Here is a 25,769-nt window from a genome sequence, read left to right on the forward strand (position 1 = left end):
CCCGTATTCACCTTCCCAACCGCCCATCTTTCACCTTCCCCGGAATCACCCCCCGCTGCGACGAGCCCGGCTCCCTGCGCGCCGTCCAGGCAGGCTCGGCTTCCAGCAGTTTACGCTGCCTGGGATCTGATCCGTCTTTCCGCTGAAGAGCCTCAGCCACACTGAAGCATGTGCAATTATTCCATTATATCTTAAATCTTCATTTTCAGGCCTAATTAAGATGACCTAAATACCAACACACATAAGCCTTCCACAGCTGGATATTACGCCACAAATGCCAGCTAATGAACTTACCTACTGTGAACTAACTCACATCCTGTGCCACACACACATAAAAAGGAAAAAAAATGCTTTTGGAAAAGTGAAGCTTTTGAAAGGGCCAAGGAACACAGGCATAACCAGTTTTTCATTGCCTCCATTAAAAATTAATCACGTCAACTGGTATTTAATATTTAAAGAGATTTATCATATTCCTCTCTGTAGGCAAGCGTTGGTCAAGGCTTGTCTATGCAACTTTTAAAAGGGTTATTCTTCAAAAATTGATTAACTTCACCAGCTCATACATGTAGACTTCAACTCAAATAACTCAAACTCCTCTATACCACATATCGCCACTGATGCAAAGCTGTAGATAAGACAGGGGCTGATACCTGTTTTATAATGTGTCTTGCCTTTAGAAATAAGTAGGAGAAAATCCTTCTAGTGTTAAATAACAGTATCTATAAACAGACCCAAACAAAATAGTATTATATGACTCATACAGGATTCCTGCCTCTGGGATAATCTACAGGCATGTGAATCTTGAATACCTGAATGTTTTAAAACTTGTATAGGGTATATCTCAGCCAGTTAACACACATACAAATACAACTGGCTTTCATACTACAATTGAAGATGTTTCAGTAAAAACCTTATTTGCTCCTAGTCCAGACAAAGCCTCAAAGAAAACTGTTCCTCTAGCTTATCAAACTCATCTTGGGTAGCACATTTTTAGCTCCTGAAGACAGTGACCTCCTGGTTCTAAGGACAAGCCCTTGTAGCAGGTTGGTGATAGTGGTCTTGTGCAGCTTACTGACTTTTCTAGTTTAAAATCAGGTAAAACATTTTTCCTTAAAGATCTATCTAAAACAAACTTTTTTTCTTCCCTATTCACTGTGCACTCTTCACATGACCCTAGAAATAGTTAATACCATAAAATCAAACTCCAATCCAAATCCAAAGAAAGAACTAAAGAGGTATTTAGTGCGCTGGTATTTTAAATTGTTGCTTTCTAAGACTTTCATGATCCTGTCTGCACACTGGATTTATCAATGACCAGATGTCTGAATTTCTGTGTAAGTATCTTAAAATCCAAAATGTTGCCCATTTCCTCTCTCCAAAGTCAGATTAATGTGTCTCAGTTGCAAAAAATGAAATAAAGCACAAAGACGAATGAAAAAAGCAGGTCTGTAACTGAGAGAGCAAAGAGCCGAAGTGAGTACACTACAAAAAGGTTCACTGTAACCAACCCACTGATCTCTTGAAAATTAACTTCACCATCAATTGTTGCAAAATACTCAGCTCAATTATGTTAAGCACAAAATCTTAATCCCCACAGAAAGGAGGTGATAAAAATAAGGAACTGTAATCACAACTCTGGATAAAGCCATCCAGGAAGGAAGGAAGCAGATGATAATCCAAGAGATAAGGAAAAATAAATCCATGTGTAATGACTTTCTAGCACAGTTACAAAGCCAGGAGAAAATAGCTACACTTTAAATATCCTTAATTTTTGTGAAAGTTGTGAGTGGGTTGGTCCCCGTTGCTTCTGTTAAGGTTATGAACCTGCTACTTCTGGAGCCAATAGTGCGGATACCGCTGGCTCCCAGATCACAGTCACCCATCAGGACAAACTTCTCCCTTTTGCTGGGGAAAAAGTAATTTTTCAGGATGTTTACAGAGACACCTATCAAGTGGGTACCATGCAAGCCTGCAAGCATGAAGCCCACCCAGAAACCATGATTCTTGCAGAAACTGTGCTAGACCCGTAGCTCCGCTTCCATCTAACAAATGCTCTACTTCAGATGAACAAATACGTGCCTGAGGTCATCATGCTATGCAATTAGAGCTATCAAGGCACACACTAGTGGAAAGCCTTGGACATCTTCTAAATTAGCAAAGATGAAAGAGCTTTGGAGGGTAAAGACATCTCAGCAACTGAAGAGCGTTGGTGGTTCACATATCCATCTGGTCACCTCTTTCCCACTGTAAAACCTGCAATGGTGGGAAATAAAATCAGATACCTGCCCTGAAGCTTCAGTACCTGCCTAAAGATGTACAAGGAGAAAAGAGCCTTCAAACCTCCGGCTCGAGAGAATTAGGAGAACAGTACTATGCCAAAAGCTTTCTCAGTCTCCATCAACTCTACAGGGGCAGCAGAAAGACGGGTGGAAAACAAGGAGGGGAGAGCTATGACATGAACATGTCTCATTGCTACACTATTCCCAAACCAGATGTCCTACCTGCACTGCACTACTGTTACTATCCTACCTGTAGTGTCATCTAAATCCTTCTCCAAGCCTCATCCGTTCACAATTCACAGGGAGGGAGCTTGGAAAAATACTGCACAAACTGCTACCTACTGACTTGTCTGCATATAACATGCAAGTGTAGCAGATACACACACCACCATCCTGAAGATTGGATTTTTCTAGACACATCAAAAGTTTGCCAACAAATTTTCTCTGTGTCAGATACAGAGTACAAAAAGAAATAGTGACAATATTATTCTACTGCTTTTTCACAAGGTGCCAATGAAACATAGTATTTTGTTCATAAACTTTTGTGTAGTTTTATGCAGTTGTTCTTTTTAATGGCTGGGAGCTTTCTGTCATGACCCTGTCCCAGCACACCACAGTCACCAGCTGCACCCGGTGGACTTGTATCAAATACAATATCAGGACGAACAGCACTGTGAAGAGATGGAGTCATATGAGTGCATCCCCATTTGGGGATGAGCAATCCCCAAGCACTGATTTGAGGGTCTCCTCCATTTCTACCTTCCTCAGCTGGATTCCCAGCTCACGGCAGATGGATTCTGTTTGAAACCATCTTCTCTGTAGGCAGCTGTGTCTGCCGCCAATCCTCCTGCTCCTGGCCCAAAGGAGGAGCTAAGCAGCACTCAGGAGGACACACTGAAAGACAGCAGAGCTCTCAAAATCTCTGAAAAACATCCCGAACCGACATCCTCCGTGATGTGTAACCAACGCTCTGCAGATCAACTGTCCTCTGTTAACTTCACTGACCCTGTGGCAGCGTGACGGCTCCGAGACAGCTTGTGTGCAGTGATTTACTGTGAATGTGCCCGAGCGCTGCCCTAGCTCTGGTTTTCCAGAAGCCATTACCTCACAGCCTAACGCGCCTTATCACGGGAAGGCATCGCTGGGCACCCGCTTCATTAAGAACACTCAAAACTAGCAAAGGAGCAAAACAACAAGATTAATCATCTCTGCTATGACAACGAGGATGCTTGCCAAGGCGGACACAATAGCTCTGTGAAGAACATACAAATTCCTCATCTTTATGTCCTTTTTCTTCTGTAAAACCTGGAGCATAATAGCTTTTGACTGATCAACTTTAATCTAACAGATTCTTCAACTGTTGCTTCTGCCTGACAAACTCAGCTCCGTGCATGGTAAAATGATGAACACCTATGTCTACCCACAAGCTGTGCTGCTACTGAGGAGCCATATCCTATGGACACCTGTTCCTAAGAACAGAAATAAAGCATAAACACCCAAATCAAGGGCACTGATTGAATAATCCACGTGACGAGACTGGCTTTATAGAGTCAGATGCACCAATGTCATACTTCAGAGGTGGCAAAGTTTGTAAAGCAGCTAGAAAATTGAAAGCTGAGGTTAAACTACAGCCTCTTCCTTCTTGTTTTGTCTTATTTAATTCTTCCTGTTTCTTAGACCACCACCAACCCTATCACCTCTCTTGCCTCCAGATGCACATATACTACCTTAGGAAAATATTCTGCGCTACCACGTCTTCAGATTAGAAGAGATATCAATAGGCACTAATAAACCTCACCTCTGAAAATATATCTTAATTGTAGCAAATTGCTCGGATAAAATTCTTTGAGGAAAAAAAGAGTTTCCTGTGTGAGCAGCACATAAAGAGCAAACAAAAGCAGCGAAGGCAACATGAAGTATTTCACGCAGAAGACAGGACCGCGGGCGCACATGGTGATGAGGAGGGAGTTCAGCAGCGCAGACTCCGGAGCCTCTCCTGAGCACAATTGCTATAAATTCCCTCCAGATCAGGCACTCTTTCCCACCGTCCTGCTACATACTGAGAAGGTCATGCCCTCCTCTCCTACTCTGCTAAAGCCCAAGCCAATTCATTCCGAGATGGCAAATGTCAGATACTGAGTAGTGAATACTGGATACACTTTGGGATATCTGAGATAACTCCAGGTCCTGAAAGGCAGTCCAGTGCCCAAATTTTAAATATTACCCCAGTCCAAACGCTCTCTTACTAGGTAATGCAGGATCAGTTTAAATGCCAAAGGCATTTAAGCATAAAACAATATGTTTAAAACGCATTGCAATAACTGAGCCACCTTTCAAAATGGCAAAACCACATATCACATGGCAAAGAAAGATGATTATTGTCAGGAATAACTGCTTTGACATGCTAGCTTGTGAGGCTGGGGCATGCAAGAGAGAAGCTTTTCTGCTCTTTTCATTAAGGGCAAATCCCAGAGCCAGGCAGTGTAATTGCCGTGGCCAGACAAAACCACCCCCCTTTTGCGATGTCCCTGATGCTGGGACAGCATCGTCTCCTGCCAGGGTTGAGTGCCCACTCACCCCACATAAAGCCAGACCTGAAGACTTGAAAGGAACCCAAATTTATGGATTTTTGTAATCCTGCTTGTCCCACTTTCTGTCAATGCTTTGAATTATTGGAGGTACAGATCTCCCAGGGAGCTCCTGGGAGAAAAGTGCAGAGGCCTACAGTCACAGTAGGAGGGGAAAATATCCAAAAATGACTGTAAAGTTTTTGGAGAGGCAGTTTGTTAAAGAATCTCCATCCTCTGCTTCCTAGGTTCAGGAAAGGCAGGTTAGGTTCTCCTTGCCAAAAGCTGTTGTGGTAAGCTTTACCCACAAAATATTGAGATGGACATGAGACACGGCCAATAACTCAAATTTCTTGAAGATCCTCTACCATCACCACATTTCCATAAAGTAAGCAAGGGAAAAAAGTTATCTGGCCCTTCTTTAGCTGAGAATGTTTCTTTTTGCATTTTTTCCTGTTGGCATTTCATCTGTTTTTATGTACAAGCTTTCTAAACCATATTTAGAAGGAAAAACCTTTAAGCCAATGCAGAAGTGCACATATTTAGAAGGAAAAACCTTTAAGCCAATGCAGAAGTGCACATATTTGATATCTACTGCCTTGACTGTTTGCCTGGAACAAATCGATGCCATACCCACTTCCCTCACATGACAAAGGTTGAGGATAAACCCCATGCAGATGCAAGCTAACAAAAAGATTTTCTGTCTGCTCGTCCTTCCCCCTCCTCTCCCTTCCCAAAACCTCCCTGCTGCCAGCAGCTTCCTTCAGAGACCAGGGGGCCAAGTTCTCCTTCAGAGGCTGCAGTACCGGCCCGTTGTCAATCATTTGGAGTTTTTTTGTTTTCCATGATAACAGAAAACAAGGCGCTTTGTCATCCGACTCGGTGGCAACCTTGCAGCTTTGCAGTGAATTGCAACAAATGTGCAGCTCATTAGCAACGACAGAAGCTGGCAAACTGTTATGAGGAACCAAGGACAAGCTTCTCAAAGCGCCTCCAACCATTTCCTTGGGGCCAGCAGCTCCTGTCAGCTGGCCAACTACCACGTTTTGCATCCTTTGGAAAATCAGCTGCCTGGTCCCTCCACAAATCCCCCCCGCAAGGCCCTGCCCTGCCAAGAGCCCTTCTCCCATGAAGGAAGCTCACCGTGGGGATGCTCCGCTGCAGAAACATGGGAGAGAAATTTGAAAGGATTTACAGATTAATCAGGCAGAGCAAGGATGTGGGTTAGGGCTGCTAGAAGTGCACTCCTCTGGGACGCTCTCTGCGGCTCTCCATACCGCAGATGAAACGAAACGCGCTCTGGGAATGCAAATGAATGAGGATGTCACAAGAAGTAATTCAATTTGGACCTGCAGGGACTTAGATTTGCTTAGTTACCTACAAGATCTTTATTTAACTGCAATCCTGGAACAATATATAGCACAAACTCTGATTTGCACTTTATTTTACTCGTGTTTTAAATTAGCCTTGAGACTTTCCTTATCTAGGAGTTTTTTAGGTCATTATATATCACATGTATTATATGTATATAATATGTGTATATATTATACATACATTACGTGTACATACATGTATGCACCCTTCCACACTCTGTAACAGTTTAGATTTGCAAAACAGTAGGATTTTTTAAACATGTAAGAAGTCGGGTAAAGTTCTCAGTCACATCACCAGTGCGGACGAGATAAGTGGAACAAGACAGCTAATTAGTCATTCTTCATTTCGATCCTCAACAACCACAAAGAGAGCCTGATTTTTTACTGCAGGCCTTGTCTTACATCAAATAATTTGGAGATAACAAAAATAAGTTTTCTTCCTGTAGGCACATAAGCAAGTATTTTGATTCAGAAGATGAAACAGCATTTGAAATTAACTGTAACGCTTCTTCCCTTCCCCATCCACTAGAGTATGTCCACGAGGACACATCACTAATCTATAACTATATTATTCAGGCTGACAAATTTTGCACAGTCTGCTGTTTCGGTACTCCGGAGCACAAGCCATTAATAGCTGACTGCCTCATTCCAGTGAAACAAGACAATTATCAGATGTAACTCGCACAATTAATACCACTGCTGCCAGCATTTTCAACAGAGATTTGCTTCTTCTATAGCTCATTTGAAGTCTTTGGGGGATATGTTATTAGTACATCTGTCCTGCTGTAAACATAATTATCACTCGCAATTCTATTTATCTTGCTGATCAGGAAGCGCGCCGGGTCAGACTTTCACATGGAGAACACGCCTGAACAGGCCAGGGAATTTAGCTGCCCTGCTAGCCAGGGCTGCATTAACTGCCAGCAGCGCTTCCACTGCTGTCCTGTCAAACCCAGAGGAATTTTCAGAGCAGACATAAGGCTGGTACTAACCTCAGCCTGCCATATTTATGCAGCGTGCTTGGCTCGTGGGTCAGTTTTACATGCTCCATACTTGCCACTTGCTCACTCCTTCCCAGGCTCGTGCAAATCTCTCACACAAGCCCAGGCTAACGGGGAGCCCACGGCCACTTTACTCCCCGTCGGAATGGCCATTTGAGCAAAAATGGGCATGGACATAGACCAACAGGCAATGACATGAGACAAAAGACTTCCACATAGAATCATAGAATCATAGAATCATAGAATGCTTAGGGTTGGAAGGGACCTCTAGAGATCATCTAGTCCAACCCCCCTGCATACGCAGGGACACCTAGAGCACGTGGCACAGGACTGCATCCAAGCGGGTTTGGAAGATCTCCAGAGAAGGAGACTCTACAACCTCTCTGGGCAGCCTGTCACACTGGGCAACCTCTCTGGGCAGCCTGACATCACTGAGACTACGGAGATCGCACACAGGCTTTTGCACCACACAGAGCATTTAGGTACAAAAAAACTCCAGTGCAGCTGATGCTTTTCTGCTTCATGCAAAGGAAGGAAGACAATGCTACAGTAAGAAAATGAGAATCCAATAAATTTTCATCATAAATCAAACTTTCTTTTTCCTGGTATTTAAAAACTGCCATACATAAGGGACATAAGGGACTTGCAAGACACTCCATGGTTGATGGGATCTTGCTACTATACTAAAGAAGGGTTGTGAAGAATCACAGAAAGGTTGAGGTTGGAAGAAACCTCTAGAGATCATGTAGAGATCATCTAGTCCAACCCCCCTGCTCCGGCAGGGACAGCCAGAGCACGTGGCACAGGGTGCCATCCAGGCAGGTTTGGAAGATCTCCAGAGAAGGAGACTCCACAGCCTCTCTGGGCAGCCTATTCCAGGAAAACCAATTCCTGATGACATCAGGAAAAAAAGTTTGAAAAAGACACTATTTTTGTGCTGATAGATGTATGATAAAGCTCAGGAAATATTTTTAAAACATGGGAGAAATTCATAAATCCCCACCAAGGCAACTGCAACTCTAGGCTGCCATTGGTATATGTAGAACAACCACATGTCCATAGAAAGTATTGAATTCACTATGTTAATATATTGACCAGTTATGGATTATATGCACGGCAACTTATTCCCAGATCACTCTGATGTTTCACTTAATTTTGTTAAGACAGGGTGACTGTGAATAATGTGCTAGCGCAGCAGTTCAATCAATTATTCTCTTTAAATTCAAGAACCGTGCATATCCAGACTGCTTAATTTCTCCCATACATCTGCATTTGCAAATCTTTGTTCTCTGAAGAGCTTTCAGAAGCAGAAGTTTTAATCAGAGGACTATTTTTGATTCTAATTTTCCAAGCCGCAGTAAGCTGCTTCATGACCTAATCTGATGGCATTACACAGCGATTTCGAACCAGTTGTGCACTAACCAGAGTCTTATTTTTTAAATAGCTGAAATACCAGGTGCCTTGAGCCCAATTAGAGCTAACAGTCTGCAGACATCGCTGTTCCCGAGGTCAGACGGTGGCCCGTTGAAGCAAGGGCCACTTGGTGTGAACAAGATGCGCTGCAGAACAGTGTCCGAACAGCATTTTGATTTACTTGAAGTCAACACTTCTCTTCCAAATTAATATATTTCTTATACTACATGGTCATCTGCGCACAGAGGACTTATTTAAAAGGCTTGTGTTGAGGCAGAAGCGGCTCGCACCATTGGAACACGCCGCCCGGGCGCAGAATTCTGCTTCCTGCCGAAGGGCCCGCGGCATTTCCCCTGCTTTGGGTTCAGAGGCTGCGTGGTGGCATTTCCAGGCCAGCGGAAACCCGGGTAACACGCGGCTTCCCTCTCTTCTCTGTGTTTAGCAGTTGGCTGTTATGACCGCAAGAAAGATGGCAACTGCCACTGAAACTTTAATCTTCCCCCAAAGTCACACTCTTTATACAACAAGCGTAATGAGGTTTCTTAGTGACCTACTGCGACAGCGTGTAACAGCATTGCAGAGGCAAACTTGTATTAAAATCCAGTGGAAATGCAAGCCCGTTCTCCCAGAGGATGCTCTAGCTATAATTAATACGGCATTTCATTAATATTCACTTACCCAATTTTTGCTTTCAGACCTGTATCTAACTAAAGGCAGCAGGAAAGAAATCAGCTCCTTAATGAAGTTCCGTTAGGCATCCAAGATAATATATGGAGCGTGGCCACACTGCTCTCCATCCTCTACGACCTCTCATCTTCATTAGCTTGAGGTTGTCCCAGCGCCAGTCACGGATGGAACAGCGGGAGGAAGAGCTCAGTGGGCAGCAGGAAGTGTGGAGGAAAAGGAATTTCCAAGCGTTTTTCAAAGTGATTGGAAGCAGCGAGGTTTCCCAAATGCTGGCATGGGTCTCCCCCTCCCTGGCATAAGCAGGGAAGGGCTGTGATTGAAACATTCCTGTGCATCGTCCTGCTCCTGACCCTGCGTCCTGACCCCTGGGCACGTGCAGTCGTTTCTAGCAAATTATGATGGGGACGAGAAAAGCCAGCGCTCAGGAAAGGAAGGGTTAATCGGCCAAGGAACCTCACACCAAGGCATGACTAAAACTACGTATTTATCCTTCACACACACCAAAGCATCGTGTTTTCATGCTAACGGGCTGTGATTTTCTGAGCAACCTGGAGCACCCATTCTCTGAAACAGGGGATACCGGGGCTGGTGGGAAACAACTTTTAATGTCAATAACGTTACAGGTTTCCCTGGGTGACACAAAGGCCAACATCCCCAAAAGACCATCTCTTTAGGGCAGTCCTGCTGCTTTTAGCTCCGTATTTAGTGCTAACATAAGAACAGCAGTGAACGCTTGCATGCTTCAGCCAGACTCCTAAGTCACAGCACGCTGACCTCTGTACCTTAAGTTTTCAATACTTGGTATCTACTTAGTATCCACCAAAAGTCAAGGAAAAACACAAACACACCCCCAAAAATCTCCAAACCCACCACGACCACTTTTAGCCTGTAGTAATGACAGGAGAGAAATGGGGAAGCTGGGAGGAAAACAGGAGGAAGAAAGAAACTTGCTGTCCCTTTCGAGGCATTTATTTTGCTTGGAAACTGCTCTTGCCCCGATACAGATAGCAAAAGCCAAATCTGCTTCTCTTTTCTCTCCTTCCTGAAAAAAAAAAGAACTATCCTACTTTAATATTATAAATATCACATCCTGCGCCTCTCATGTTTGCAAGGGAGCTAGCAAACTGGAGAAGGAGCTTTCATCTGGACTGTAGAGTCCTCAACAGAGAAATCATTCATCTAAGCGCTTGTTATTTTTAACTCCCATCTGAAGCCCAGCGAACTCCTCCAGAGAATAGCTAAATGCTCATTAGGCTTTTGACAGAATCAAGCCTTTAATTTTAAAAATATTTCTCTCAATTTCTGAAATACACTCATTTTGAGTTCTGGCTGCATGGGCAAATAATTTGACAAGCCACGCATAGATATTTAAAGAAAAATGAACCAAAACTCAGCATTACAAACCTCCCAAGCTATTCCAGACGATAACCCCTTCCAGGTCTAGCAGGCCTGGAGAGCTGAGCTCTGACAGAAATCCTTACTGCCCTGGGACCTGGAGGTGTAAATGAGGGCTTGGGAGCAGACACAACCTTATTTCCATGCACAGGCTACAGCAACGGTTGGAGAGAAACTCTAAAAAAAAATAAGGGTCACAAAGACAAGGGACAAAAAGCTGTTACCGCTGCCACAGGTTCGCAACGTGGTATTTGGCATTTTATGGATTGCTGCCTCTCCTGGAACTCCGCGGCCAAAAAATGTACATATGTGCAAGGACTTGAAATGTGCATGCACACATCCCTTCTTCCCCTAGTAGTCATTGCCAGTTTTCAGAAACCAGAAGGCGCTAGAGACCTTTGACTTTGTGTTATTCACTTAAATAACAAATACAAAGCAAAAATATATGAAATATGTATGAATGTGCGCAAATATTTGAAGAGTCTTATTCTTGCCTTCTGGCACGGGGGTTGCATCTTTTTTAACCTTTCAACCTCTTTCAACCTTTTTTTTTTCCCTCACCTTGATCTTGAAAGTCAGAAAAGGACATAACACAAGAAGATTTGCCTGAGAATCTCCACCTAATCCCGCTAGTCCTGGAATTCCAGAAGCCTTAGACGCATACTGTGAGACATTGAAGCTGGCAATACTGGAATTAGCTCCTCTACAACAAAAGCCCTTTATCAGATGAAGCGATCTGGAAATGCAGCTAGTGCTTCCAAGTGACATGAAAAGAAACCACCACCACCACCCATTAAAATCCTAAAAACACACTAGGTCACTGCTTATAGTACCTTCTAGTTTCCTCCTCCATTGTTCCAAGGCAGGAATGAGATGTGGGTCTTCCAAAACCATTAGTGAATTTTGGGCAAGTCACTTGTATATGCGGAAGGGTTAAAAAAAAAAAAAATCTCTTTGAGCCCCTCAAAAGAGATGCCGTGGATATGGCTCCTTCACTTCGTTCACTCTCCAAAGGTGGACATTTCTGAAAGCTGGGACCTAATCGTAAGAAGAGACTCGAGTCCTTGACCTCCATGATACCTTGAACCAGCAGCTATGCCAGCCTAAGATGATCCTTTGGGTTGTGAGAGAAATGGTTTGGGCTGTGGGCACTTTTGCTTCCACCAGCCCCTGCTTTGGGGCCCAGAACTCCTTTGATAGCCCCAGATCACCTTGAGGCATGAAAGTCTTTGCACTATAAGCAGCATTGGATAGAAGAAAAAAAAAAAAACACAAAAAGATCCATAAAAGAATTGACAGCAATTCATGATGTATCCTTAACATACTAAGCATATAAAGGAGAATATAAAGTGTAAAATGCCTTTACATTAGATTAGAAATAATCTAATTCTGATACTGCTTGGTCATAAATCAGTTTTCGTCACAGACTTCAGTAAGTTCGTATTCGATATTTGTCCAAGTTGTACTACATTACATTCAGCTTTTAGCATTAAAGAAACCAGAAACACACTTATTTACAGAAACATCTCAAAGGTGACCATGAAGAGTTACTTTTACACTATATGAGCAGTAACTGCAAAAAAAAACCTAATAATTTGATCTGATCCTGCAAAAACTCATTCACTTAAATATTCTTAGCAAAGGCACCATGCTCATGACTAATGATGTACTTCTGCTTAAGCCTCAGCTGATGGGGCTATTGCTCAAATATAACTACCAAAATACTAATTTTGACTGTGTTAGGAAATAAAGCTAAAGGGAGCGAGTTAGAGAAATATTAAGCATATCTGTAAGTGTCTGCAGGATCACACTCTCTTTTCATACAGTCATTTTTCAACAAGAACAGGTTATTTAAAATATTTTGTTTCAAACAAATCATTTGTTTCAAACAAGTCATCTCTTTCAAAAAAATATGGTGTTCAAATACAACACAAATAGCCCAAGATAGGATATTGCTTTAGGACAGGCTTGGAGAGGTGAATGGGAGAAACACACATAAATCTGCCTTTTTTTTTTCTTTTTTTCTTTTTTAAGTATTTTAATGTCAAAAATATTATGGGTGGAAGTAACAGTTCTGATGTTTTAAGCTACTAAAAAAACCCAGGTTTTAAACAATTTTATGTGAAATGGCTAACTTTATAGTATCACACATCTCAGATCATCTGACTTCTCGGTCTGTCCGCACATTCAGCATCACAGCCCCAAGCTGAATAAACACAGAGCGGGAAGAAAGGGATTCTTGTTTCCTGGTAAAGCTCCTTGCATTAAAGAACTGCAAGCAGGGCAGAAAGCCCATTCAAAAACGTGTCACAAAACACTTTGCCACAGACCTAGGAGCTTTGTCGGGAGGAGGAAAAAAAATAAAAGATTTGAACAACAATATCGCCTAATGGGATTACATTGACACAACATCATTTCCCCTTTAAAATACTGTATCGGTGAGTTAAACACAAGCTGGAGCTCTGCTACCTACCTGTGCATGTAGCAATTGCACCATTTATGACAGATGCTACCCCAACGGAAACGGTGTGGACCATAAAATGCACCACAAATGCTTAATCTTCCAAGGAGGCAATCAAACAAGTCGTATTCCTTCCCCCAAAACAGGTTTGTTTTCTGTAACATATACACCTCTTCCTTCTGTCACCAAGTAGGAATCCAGCAAACACACAATTTTCTAGCACACGTATTTGGTGACTTAAAGCTTTCAAATTATGTATAAAGCAGCGTATGGAGAGCTGAGTAATACATAGAAAACTGTATTGTGACTGCAGCTCTGGAGCATAAAAGGATGAGCTACACTTAGCAAATCAGTGCGCCTACCTGCACACAAAAACTACTCCTGATTTACACGAGCCACAGAAGGGGCAGGTTGCGGAGGAAGGGGCCCTAAAACTCGGTGGTGTTTCCCCTTCTGAATTCCTTCCCTCTGCTCTTCTATCAAGTGTTTTCTACCTGAGGCAATTTTGTACCTAGCCACAACAAGCGTATCACGCTTCACAGGATTTTGAGGGGCAAAAAGAAAAAAAAAGGAAAGAAAGAAAACCAAACTTGGGAGCAAAAATGCTGCAGTTTTAGGCAGAAAGAAAAAAAAAAGTGTTTTAACAACTGTAAAACTTCTCAATTGCACCTAATACTGAATAATGCAGCTATCAATACAGAATAAAACACCCTTGCTTGTGCAAACATGGCCAAATGTTGTGTGAATTATACAGCACTATTTGAAGTACAGTGTATTTAAAGCCTTCATAGTAACAGCTCCAGGCATTCTTATGCTCCAAAAGACTTCCAAATCCAACGGGTGAACTGGGAGATGCAGGCACTAACGGAGCATCATCTCACCTGCTCCGACAGACTTGCAACAAGGAATTGGAGATTTCCTCTCTTGGGCATGACCCGCCAAGTGCTATTTGGAAAACAGGAGGTTTATACAACTCAGCCCATGCGTTAGAAACAGCGGCGTCTCGCAGGGAATCAGGCCAGCTGGGAAACCAGAAACGCTTCCTCCCCCGTGGGTCCGACTGTCCATCTGTCTGCACACAACAGCGCTTCTTTCTCAGAAAGTCTTCGCGAAGATGGAAGTTCAAACCAAACGCTGCTGCATCAGGCCTGAGGCCCCACCCCGAAGGAAGAGAAGGCAATGGAAGAACTCGCCTTCTTTCTAATTATTTTGCTTCTGCCTTTCTTCACCTCCCTGTATCGAACAATAAAGGACTTGTCCAGTTCGGATGGGAGAGGGGAACGGCTGTGCGGGCTGGATCCGTGCTCGCACACACACATGTCTGACCTTGCCAAATTCTGCCTGCATCTGGCTGGGGGAAAGGGCAGAGACACGGCCTTGCGCTCCAAGAGCCGCAGCGGGCAGAGGGGCAGAGCACGACCGTCAGCCCCCGTGCAAAAATGGCCTGTGCTGCCCCCTTGAAAATGTGACTAAGCGTGAAGATTAATGCCTAATTTACCTGCATAAAGGTTGGGAGCAAAACTTTTGCCCGAATGCTTCCACTGAAAGTGAAATTAGTTGTACTTTGTGTAAGAACTTAAAAAAAAGAAAAGAAATCCTTCTTCTCCAGACCTCGAGAGCTGAAACCACTATTTCCTCGCACACTGCATGTTCTCTTCGAAAAAGGGTTGGGAACAAGAGCAGAGCTGTGTTCGCTATGGCACTAAACCCCATATTGATCAAACTTACATCCTGTCATCAACACGTGATGCAGAATTCTGCAATTCTGCTTTTTTTCTGTTTTACTTTTTCACCATAAACAGGTAGGAATGACCTCTGTTAAAGCAAATAACTGTAAAAAAAAAAAAAAAAAGTAAATCCATTACCACTTGGGCCGGTACGTGAGCTTGGAAGAGGCACTTGCTTTTGAAGCAAGTCTTCCCAAGACACCACGCACGTGTTTTGCTGTATTGAGGAGCATTCCTGGTGTGTAAACAAGGGCTTTCTTTCAGATGGCCCTAAGGCAGATGATACTTAGCAGGACACAGCTGTGGTGCCCCATCACCACTGGCATTTGGCCCACAGGTGCAGGCGAGGGCTGGCCAAGCTGGGCACAGCACGGACCTCCGAGCAAGTTTTCTCCTCATGGGCCGTGCCACATGTCAAGGCAACCACGGCTCTTCTCGATTCAGAAGGCCCGATCCTCTTGCAAAGGCTCTTCCTTAAATAATTTACAGCTCTGGCGGCTCTTGTTTAGCTTGGTTTCAGCGTGTATTTAAACAGCTTGTGCGACGCAAGGAAGAGCGCTGCCCAGGGGAGCGATGCTGTCACCTCGCAGCGTGACACCAGCCCATCGCATGCAGGGCTGAGCTCCGCTTTCAGATGTGTTTTCATTTCAATTTTGCTCTCGTCTGGAATGTGTGGAAATAACAACGCGAGGAGCAAACAAGGGAAAATTATGGTTGCACTTGTTCAGAGAAGCACAGCAAGCATTTCCATTCCCTGCTTGCTGTGAGAATGCTCTAAGATGTAAAGGACTAGTAGTTTGGTGGCCTCAAAAGTCACATGTCAAGCTTTACAGCCAGCACTTCTGTCCATTTTTATTGATGTGACAGCACAGAGCAAGCTCTTGTATGCACTGATTTAACCAGAAGTGCTGTTAGCTTCAGCAAACGCACGATCTCGATTACAGCACTCAGCACCACCAACCGCCCTGCAAAAATGCTGGGGAGGACAAGTACATGAGTGGGGACAGGCTTGGAGAATGCTACAAGCAAAATTATAACAAGCAAAAGCACATAAATCTATGGAAGACCTTAAAGGCACGTGCCACTTTTTCAAGCGGAGATTTTGAGCTGAAGAGTTCCTCAGATTCACGGCTCACGGGCTCCTTCAAGGATGGCAGCTTAATTGCTCTGCTGCTCTGCTATCTTTAGCCTGGATAGCATGAGACAGACCTCTAGTAAAAAATGGAACACTGCAGAAGTGAAGTCAAGTCTTCATTACCATAACCTCACATCTTGGAAAAGTGGATGTGAGGGTCAAGAGCCTCTCAAAAGCTGCACTTCTCTTCCAACACATGTAAATGAGGCAAGAAACAAAACATGACCAAGCGGCAGCGTTGCTGGGGATTGCAGCAAGCAGGAGACTGCAACAGACTGCAACAACTGCAGGACGACCGGCCGCTGCGTGAAGGACCAGGCCATCCTCCCGCACTGATACCATGTTCATTTATCCACTCAGGCAGTCAAGATGTGCAACTGCTTGGGAGGTCCAAAATATTACCTTTGCAACTTAAAATGACAGGCCTAATTCTCTTCCCATTTGTACCTGTGCAATCCTGTAATTCAGCACCCTCTATTTGTTGCCCTTTGCAAATACCCAGTGGGCCTGCTACACCTATATCCTTGATTGGGAAGCCTTGAATCAACAAGGAAACTATCAAGTAAACAAGAAACCAATATTTATAATGAACTCCTTAAAAGAAACAGAAGCAAAAAATGATAGCGATATATGTTTCTTAAAACATATGTACATAGACACTTAAACACTATTTGTGAGGCTGCTCAGGGGTTCTGCAGTACCTGGAGTGGCTTCTAAAATATAACAGCATTCAATCTTGAGGCAAATCACGCACAAGGAAAAATACGGATTTTGCAGATCTCAGAGAAGGGTCGCTATGGAGGTACTTAACAGTAGCACTTTCAGCTCTTTTATAAATAATTTTATCTTTTTCAGCAGTGAAGTCCTAGCTGTGGTTTCTCTTCTATTAAGTTATGGCCAAAAGATAGCATTCCATAAATGGTAACTGATCCCACTAAATATCAAGGACAATTTTGATTTATTTAAGAAAATAGATGTAAAAAAATAAGGATAGGCCTAAGATGTATAAAGAATTGAAGACAAGAGGTTACGTGAAGTACCATTTAGAAAGCACAATTACACCTTTGTATTTTGAAGAGCATTCTTGCAGGACTATTAATAGCAGGCTGCGACTTCTACGCCTTTTTGCATAACACAGCACCTGCTCGAGACGTACCTACCCAGCCAATTAAACTGCACTTTGCTCTGTGCCTTCTGAAAGCTGTTCCCCCCCTCCTTCCACTTCAGATTATCTGAAAAACTGCGCTTAATTAAGAAAGTGCATCATTCACTTGGAGAAATTCAGAGAACTGTGACATTTGCTTGTAACTGCCCAGCTCTGCACATCCAGTGGCTCCGTGTCTGTTCGGAAAAGAGAACGCGGTGGTGCCCAAAGGAGGGAAGAGGATGGAGAAAGGCCGTTCCCCAGCCTCTCCTTGTTGCAGGAGGAAAAGACAAGGAAGGTCCTAGCCCCGTCAGCGGCCAAGATGCACCAGCAGGTTGCAAACAAGGCACGAGCTCAATGCTGGGGACACCGAGGGACGTCACGCGCGGCAGGGGCAGGCATGTGGCCAAGCGGCATAACTAACACCATGGAAAAGCCTGCTGGAAAAGAAGTCCTAGCCCCGCGTACTCCACGGATCTCAGCTCTGCCTGAATGGTATGTTGCAGAAAGAAGTGGGTATAAATCTCCTTACAGGTTGCTGCTACAGAAAAGTTAGGAAAACCTTCTTTCTATGCAGATGTATGTTTCCTTTGAATGACTTCATGATTTGATAGGTACAATTTTCCTGATGGTGTGTAGATTGGAAAACTTATATTCTCCAAGAAGTGCCGTTCTAAAGATCTGCACGAGCACCAAAAATGCAATCATCAACTTTGTTTGAACATTTGCTATCAGTAAAGCTCTCTAGCTTTCTATTTTTTATCCTACTAATATTATATAATAAAATCTCTGGTATGACAAAAGTTTGTTTTCAAGCATAACTTTACACATTGACTCTGATTCAACAGAGTAATTATATATATATGTAAACGCATAATTCAGGCTCCGCAAGACCCTGAGTCAGAAAGGATATATCTTCTTTTGCCATCCAAAACAAGCAAAGGGAAACACATTTATGTTGTGGTGAATGAATCATATTTTTTCCACAAATCTCAGTTCCACAAAATTGCTAGCCTGATCTGCAATAATGTGGAAGATTGCTAAGAACATGTGCTTGTCCTTTACGTTCATACATAAGAGGGAAAAGGTTGGGGGTTTTGTTGTTCTTGTCTTTTGTTTAAAGAAACGTTTTGCAGAAAGGTAACTTGCTTCTGTTTAACTTCTCATTTGCTTCTCAATTCACCACAAACAGAAAATCTTCCTCAGGCAAAAATGGAGATGTAACTGCTCAGAGCAATGTCAGTTCTGGAGCACACCATCAGAACAGAAAATACATTTACCATTCATGAGAGGAAAGCAGTTGCTACAAATTTAACACGGTAGCCACTGTAAATGAACCTCACAGTTCCCTAAATACATACTCTTCTAAATCTGCATATTGCAGCCTGAAAAGCAAATCCTAACACAAGTGCCAGAGCAATTCCTAAAAGTCTTCCTTCTGCTAGCACATCATGTTTTCTTTAATTAGCAGTGAAATTTTCTTCTTTTAGCTAACTGATTTGCTGAATTCTTTACCACACTACTGCGAGAAAAAAAACTCCTGCCAAGCCCCTCTGAGGAAACCAAAGGTCATTCCTCAAATTTCTCACCACGTTATTTGTAAACTGCAGGCAGGCAGACACACACTTTCCATATGCCAAATACATATAATTTGCATTTTTCTAGGAACAACACTCTTAGGGCAAACTGATCTCTTTTTTTCCTTTTTTTCTTTCCTCTTAGTTGCATTGCTACAGCCGCCAGCTCCCCGTGCCCGACGGCACTTGCTGCAGTGCTACTCCTGGCGTCCTGTGGCAGTCACACAGTAATCGGCGGCAGTTCTATGCGTACAGCAGTGCTTGTGAGAAAGGACCGATTCTGTCCCTGGAAGTATCAGCATACGTCCAGGGCTGAGTCCCGTGGCTACCTGCACTGCTGAAACAGAATCCTGTTTCTCATGGATGGGCTAGTGTCTGGAGAAATCTCAACATAGAGAGGAAGCTGTAATACCAAAAACTATGCTTCTGTATTTTCAGGTTAAATTCTGAAAATAAGTATTTGTGTACATGCAGTGTAAAATTTGCCTGTGAGTCTACCAAGTACTGAAATAAAGCGAAAAATAAATGCAGATCTTTTGCTGATTTCATGCTTCCTGTCTTTCCTTCTCATCAAACTTCCCACTAGATAGGGCATCAAGATAGCCCATTTACTACTGATTTCTTTGAAACAAGGTAGACATAGAAGTACTGGAGATTATTTTTTCATTTAGAGAGAATACTTGGGACTCTCATTCATGTTTTGTCTGTTTTGAACTGTTTTAAGCTAAAGCTATATCCCCAATTACCAATTAAAGCATGCTTTCTATCCAACTGCTGTCACTAAACTACAGTCTAACATATCATATCTGTCACCAAACTATGTTTTTTCAATGGTCTGGAGGGCTGACTGTTCACACGGTTGCTGCCAGTCTTCATCATCTCAAGACACTTGCAGAAATACCACGGGGCAGAAAAGCTGCACAGCTCGTGACAAGAAGGGCCCAGCTGACCACCCGTCCAGGAGCTCTGCTAGCAGGAGGAGGATGAAAGGATCTACTACAAGGAATGGAAGTAGCAGGCAGCAAATCTGCTGAAATGTCTTATTTCTGGGCACTCCTGGTACCTAATGTGTACATTGCATGCTGCCCAAGCACCTGTGCATGTAGAGCTGCAGACTTCCCAGAGTTGGTGTTGGAGCCGTAAAGCTTTTAATCAACAGACAGCAAAGGCATCCAGCACAAACACAACTCTACACTTGTTACCGATGAGGTTTCCTCACAGAAGTTACCAAGTACCCAGGGAGGCAGAGTCATCTTCTCCATCCGCCTTCAGGGCAGTCTGCTTCAGAAATCTGCCAAGTTTTGGGGCTTCCATGTAGCTGGCTTCATCTTGGTGTCCATCAGTCTGTGCAGATGTCTAATTAATTCTCTAATAGTTCTATACACTCCACCGTCTCAGATCTTCTATATTGACAGGGAGCAACAGGTGTAAGTTTTTCTTTTCCTCTTGTCAGAAGATTATCATTTTCATCTGACAGCAGTGCTTGGTAAGTAGTAAAACAAAGCCCCGGAATTTGCCAGAGCAAACTTCTGGAGGGTTTCCTTTTCCTTAAGCGGTGTTTATTAAGGAAGCCAGGCTGATAGGACTGTACTGTCCATGTCTGTGCCAGCACCTCAGCACTCCACCTCAGGAACCTGTGGATTGCTGATCAGGTTCAACTAAAAACCGAAAGCTGATTACATCCCCACCACTTTAATGGAAAAGAGCCTCAAATTCATGTCCTGAACAAGAAAAAAAAAATGCAAGGCAGAGAGCAACAGTGGTGGATGTCAGTCAGTGTGGACATAGGGCTGCCACGTTCAGCACGTGCACGGCTCAAAAAGGCAGACCAGGCCTCAGGATATAGTGTCTTGCCTTGTCTTTCTTCTGCCTACAACCTGCCAGCCAAAGGTTCCCGGAGCCCAAATCATCCCACCCCAAAGCAGACGTGAGGTAACCAAGCTGCATGGTATACTCTGGCTTTGCAAGGGAGGGAGGGAGTGCACCCAAGCCCAATGCTGGTCAGCGACGGTGCTGCTCTACGCAACCATGAGGCCCAGGACTCCCACAGCCTGTGGGACCTTGGGTCACTGAAACTTGGCTATATCCGACCCAAAGATAGGCCTTGGGACGCAAAGGTGTCCAACCCTAGCTAGCAGAGTCTTAATCCTATGAACATCCCAAACTGCTCAAGCCTTAATCCTTGAAAATCCCTTCTCTGGGGTGGTACAGAGAGGCCATTTAGCTTTCACAGGAGCCACCAAAGCTTCCTCTTTAGGGGCAGCAGTGATCAGCGGTAGGCAGGGTCACACACCTATGGAAAGACTTAGTTCAGCATGTGCGCTTTCCATTCACTTCCCAGACCATTAAATTGCTGCTTTCACGCTACTCTTGTACACATAATTCCAAGACTCTGGCTGTCTGAAGAGCTTTAGGTCCAGTGAATAACAAGCCCTCAATCACACACAAAAGGTCTCATGCATTTCCAGCAGCTCACAAGTAACTCCTGATGCTGGGATGACCCTCAAGGGTGGGCAGCATCCTTTTTTGGAGGGGTGTCTCTTCTCTGCATCCCTAGAAGATGAATCCTTAGGCCAAAACGTGGTTCTGCCTGTGCACAACAAATAACACCAGGTGTTTCGAGCATCCAAATGCTTTCATATGCTCAACAACAGTTTTGAATACTCACGCACCAAAACTCTGTGGCGGTGAATGGAAAGCTGATGAGGAGGCATTGCCCCCTCATCCCCACTATCAAAACCAAATGGGATGGGAGGCAAATAACACAAAGACTCTCTAATGGATTAAAGCAAATTAAATCCTTACAAGTGTTAGTAATCAGAGAATAGTTTTAAAATTACTTAGGAAATGGCTTTGTTTTGTAGATCGATAAATTTTTCATATAAATGTACTGGAACCATAATAACTTGAAAGGTCTTTTAAATGGGATCATTCCCACTGCCACCAGCAATTACTCAGCATATACTCCTTTCTACCACCTTCCTCAAATCAGCTGCTCCGAGCAGGAATTTTCCTTCCCATCCGCCCTTAAGCCCAACACAGTGACATGAGCAAACACAACTGGAAGTGATGTCTACACTCCAAATTCAGTCAGTGCTGCCATCAGTCAATTTACTTCTTTAACAAAAGCCAAAAAAAGCATGTGCTTGCTTTGGACAGCCTGAGCCACTGGAAAAGATTTTACACAGAAGAGGAAACTCCACACATGGAAGCAGCAATAATTTTCTCAGAAGACTATGTCAGAAAAAAAAAAAAAAAAATATATATATATATATATAAACAAGTATATGGGATCACTACCTTTCTAACTCCCAACTCTTTAATGATTCTAAACTTGTTCAGATATAGCTTTATGCCATGGAGGCCCTTGTTATTTAGATAGAACTATCTAAGTGTGGTGCAATTTGGCATGAAGGAAAGCATAGCAGAATCTGACCATGGTTTCCAATAGTTTAGTGTCCTTGGTCACCCAGTCATCATACAACCAAAATGAACATCTTCAGCTTGAGGCTTGGTGCCCTTCATATCAGAAAAACAACTTCTGAGCAAGCTTTTTTTTCCTTTTTTTTTTTTCCCAAATAGGTATAATTACATTCCACCCTTCAAACAGCTAGAAGCTCTGTGCACTATTTTGTATGGTTTATTTCTCATGAATACCCATACAGCACAAACCCAAACCACATTAATGATAACCTTGTTAAATATAAACTAGCATGCAATTATACAAACTGCTAACACAAACAAAAAAAGGCAGGAAACTCTGATTATACATTCACAATAGGTTCTGAAAAGCTAAATAAAAAAAGCAGTGTAACGCAGCCTGTCCTGCACGATACTGTAATAGAAAATGGTTTCGTGTTACAACATAACTTACGTGTCTCAGCACAGAGGACTTGCCTTTCAAAGGACACATCAAACTCCATTTCCAACCTGCTGCAAGGAGAGTGAGAGGCTGGGAGGAGCAACCGCAGGTGGTCGATTTTTTAAAATTGAGAAGGAGAATCTGTGATTTCCCTCTCTGCTTCTCTGCATCCTCCTGCAGGTGAGCAGTGCCCGGGTAAGGGCAGCCGCGCGCAGGGCGCTTGGCTCCTTGCTCTCCATTAAGAGAGCAGCAGAAGGGCGGCCACGCTGCCCGCGCCTGGGCTCGTGCCAGCCCTGTGCCTGCCCGTGGTTTATCTTGTGCAGGAAAGAGCCAGCCTAGCAAGTGGGGTTTGCCTGATGCCTTTTCATTGATGAGATGAGGTGCACACGCCAGACCACCACCTCTGTGCCGCAGCTGCCTCCCCATTCCCTCCCACCCCATCCGCTCTTGCCCGTTTGGGACGTCACATATATACTTTTATATTTATATATATATATGTTATTTTTCTATACTATAAGCAAATCTATTGAGTAGGAGCTAAGCTCTTGCCAGGACTGCACATGTGCAGTGTCACGGCAGCCAGCAAAGCTACGGGCATGCCTGAAATCTCTCCTTCACAAGCACAAAGCAGGAGCCGGGCGCTACCCCAGAGACTGTTTCGCTCAGCACCCCAGGAAGGCTTAGTCCCGTGATTTCCCCTTGCCATTGACTTCTGCAGTCAATCCAGTCTATTTGCACAGCAGTGAGAACCTGTGCAACGCTGGATGTGTGGGCTGCAAACAAGGGTGGTAATCATCCGGCTTTCTTAAGCTTCACAAAAGCTCTTGTTTTATTTAACATAAATAAATGAATAAATAAAAAGCTAAGAAAGATGCAAACAGTGGCAATGGCAGGGAGAAGGAAGACCGACTTAAAAAATGATACAGGTGAAAACTCAGCACCCCTTCCAGAATGGATTTAAGAGGATGATATGGTAGCACAGGATCAAAGCCTGCAAGTTAGGAAAAATGTGAAGGATCCTTAGGAAACCCCAAACTAAACACAGGGCTCCTAAACTCATTGATAAACTCGCCCAGGAAGGAAGAATGAGAGCCCAGCCTGCTGTGCACCAAGCGGGTACCGCTGCCTGCACCACCCCGAGCAGATCTGTTTTGCTCTCCATCAACAGCGCAATTAGTGACAGGGTTGTCCTGTAAGGAAAGTTTTGGGAGCCACAGAACCAGGAGCAGATGAGTGACAAACCACGAGCAGGCGTTTCGAGAGGCGAGCTGGGCTCCCTCACACGGCATCAGAGGGGCTCGGAGAGGCCGTGGACACCAGCCAGGTGCAAGGGGATGGCAGGGCGTGCAGCTAAGACAACTTTCGCTTGGAGGAACTCCCAATTTCTCCCAGCCAGTTAGTTTGGGGAGGGATTTTTCCTAGAGCAATCCATGCTCAATTACCCTTATAAACCTTGCAAGAACATGTGACTCGGAGCCTACCTGCTCATGCAAGGGAGCAGTGAGAAGGCAGCATGGCCAACGGGAATGTGGGAACAGAGAGACGGGTGCGCTTGGAAAGCCCAGGCGCTTCCTCCGGTCCCCTCAGCCTTTCCTCCTCCCCACTCGCCCCCCAGCCTTTGGATAACGCTGTTGGGAAAGCGCAGCAAGACTGCGCTGTATCCCCGGGGCAAGGAATCCACCTGCAGCACGCGCGTTTTTTATTTTTACAGGATTGCACATTCCCAGCTCTTGGAGGAGGCGGGCTCGGGCTCGGGCTCGGGGCGAGCCTGCGGGGAGGCGAGGAGACCCGCGGCTCAGGGGACAAGCCGCGTGCGGGAAGGCGAGGGGACCCGCGGCTCAGGGGACGAGCCGCGGGCACGCGCGGCGCTGCGCAGGCGGGGCGCGCGCCTCCCGCAGCGGTTCACGTCGCTGCACGGGGAAACGGGGACCCGTGGGAAAACAGGGCGACACGGAGCCCCGGCAAGCGCCGGCACGAGCAGCGGCGGGAGGCGGCGGCTCCGTGCGCGCGGTCCCAGCGGCACCGACACTCGCGGCCCCGCGGGGCGGCGCTTACCGGGATCGCTGCAGCTCGAAGGCGGCCGCGGGCAGGGCGCTGTCGCCGGGGCCCTGCGGGCTGGCGCGGCCGAAGGGCGCGGGCAGCACCCCGGCCGTGAAGGAGTTGAGGCGGCCGCGGCTCCCGCCCGCCGCGGCGCCCAGGAAGGCGGCGGGCGGCACCTGCACGGCGGCGAAGGCGTCTTCCTCCTCCTCCTCCTCCTCGTCGTCCTGCTCCTCGCGCGGCTCCTCGTCGGGCGCCGCCGGGGGGCTGCCCAGCCGCGGCGGGGCCTGCCGGGGCCTGGCGGCGGGGGCCTCGGCGCCCGGCGGCGGCGGCCGCCCGTCCAGGGAGATGCTGGTGAGGAAGGAGAGCGCGGCCTGTCTGCGCCGGGGGTCCCCCCGCAGCGGCGGCGGCGGCGGCAGCGGCTTCCCGGGGCCGGGCTCGGGCGGGGACAGGGCACCGGCCACGGCGGCGGCCACGGGGCTGCCGGGGCTGGCGGCGGCCGCCGCCATTGCGGGCGCGCTGCGGGCGCCCCTCACCGCGGCTGCATGGGCGCCGTCGAGGCGGCGGGGCCGCCGCTGCCCCGCGCCCCACGAGCCTTTATAGGGAGCCCGCGCCGCGGCCGGGCAGCAACGCGGCAATCACGTGTGGCAAACCGCGAGCGGGCAGCAAAACAAAAGCGCGGCCAGCAGCCCGGGGAGGAGGAGGGTGGGTCTCGCCGAGCTCCCTCCTTTCAACCTTTTTTTTTTTTTTTTTTTTTTTTCCTCCCCTCCCTTCCCCCCGTTCCCTCCTCCTCCTCCTCTCCTTTTTTTCCCTTCCTGTATGCGTGGGGGCGGGCGGGAGCCGGGGAAGGTGGAGTCTGTGGCCGGGGTGCGCGGCACGTGGCCCCGCGCGGCGCGCTCGCCGCTGCCCGTCCCCGCGGCGTCGGGGCGGCCCCGGCCGCCCGGGCCTTGCCGGCGGCGGGGGCGGGACGCAGCGCTCTCCCCGGCGGCTCTAGCGCTCGCCCTGGCTCGCAGGGTGGCACGAGGAGCCAGCCCGCGCCCGGTGACGTTTCGCAGCCTCCCTACGCGCCGCGCTGCCCCCTTCGCTGCGAGCCCCTCCGCGGGGCTGCCCT

At 45.8% G+C, this 25,769-nt stretch overlaps 1 protein-coding gene across 1 annotated transcript in view; it reads right to left on the reverse strand.

Annotated features, from left to right (window-relative positions):
• LOC104576563 (CDK5 and ABL1 enzyme substrate 1) overlaps nt 1-25,167 on the reverse strand; it is a gene marked incomplete at its 3' end in the record, with an annotated part of 45,552 nt that extends 20,385 nt beyond the window's left edge. Inside the window, exon 1 of the mRNA XM_088521400.1 lies at nt 24,677-25,167. Coding sequence (XP_088377526.1) covers nt 24,677-25,167 — 491 coding nt within the window. The remainder of the gene's footprint in view (nt 1-24,676) is intronic.
• Nucleotides 25,168-25,769: the final 602 nt, after the last annotated feature.

The sequence above is a fragment of the Tinamus guttatus genome, unplaced genomic scaffold (assembly GCF_059628265.1).
Source record: "Tinamus guttatus ecotype Peru unplaced genomic scaffold, ASM5962826v1 Tinamus_guttatus_pri_ptg000122l, whole genome shotgun sequence".
NCBI classification, from domain to species: Eukaryota; Metazoa; Chordata; class Aves; order Tinamiformes; family Tinamidae; genus Tinamus; species Tinamus guttatus.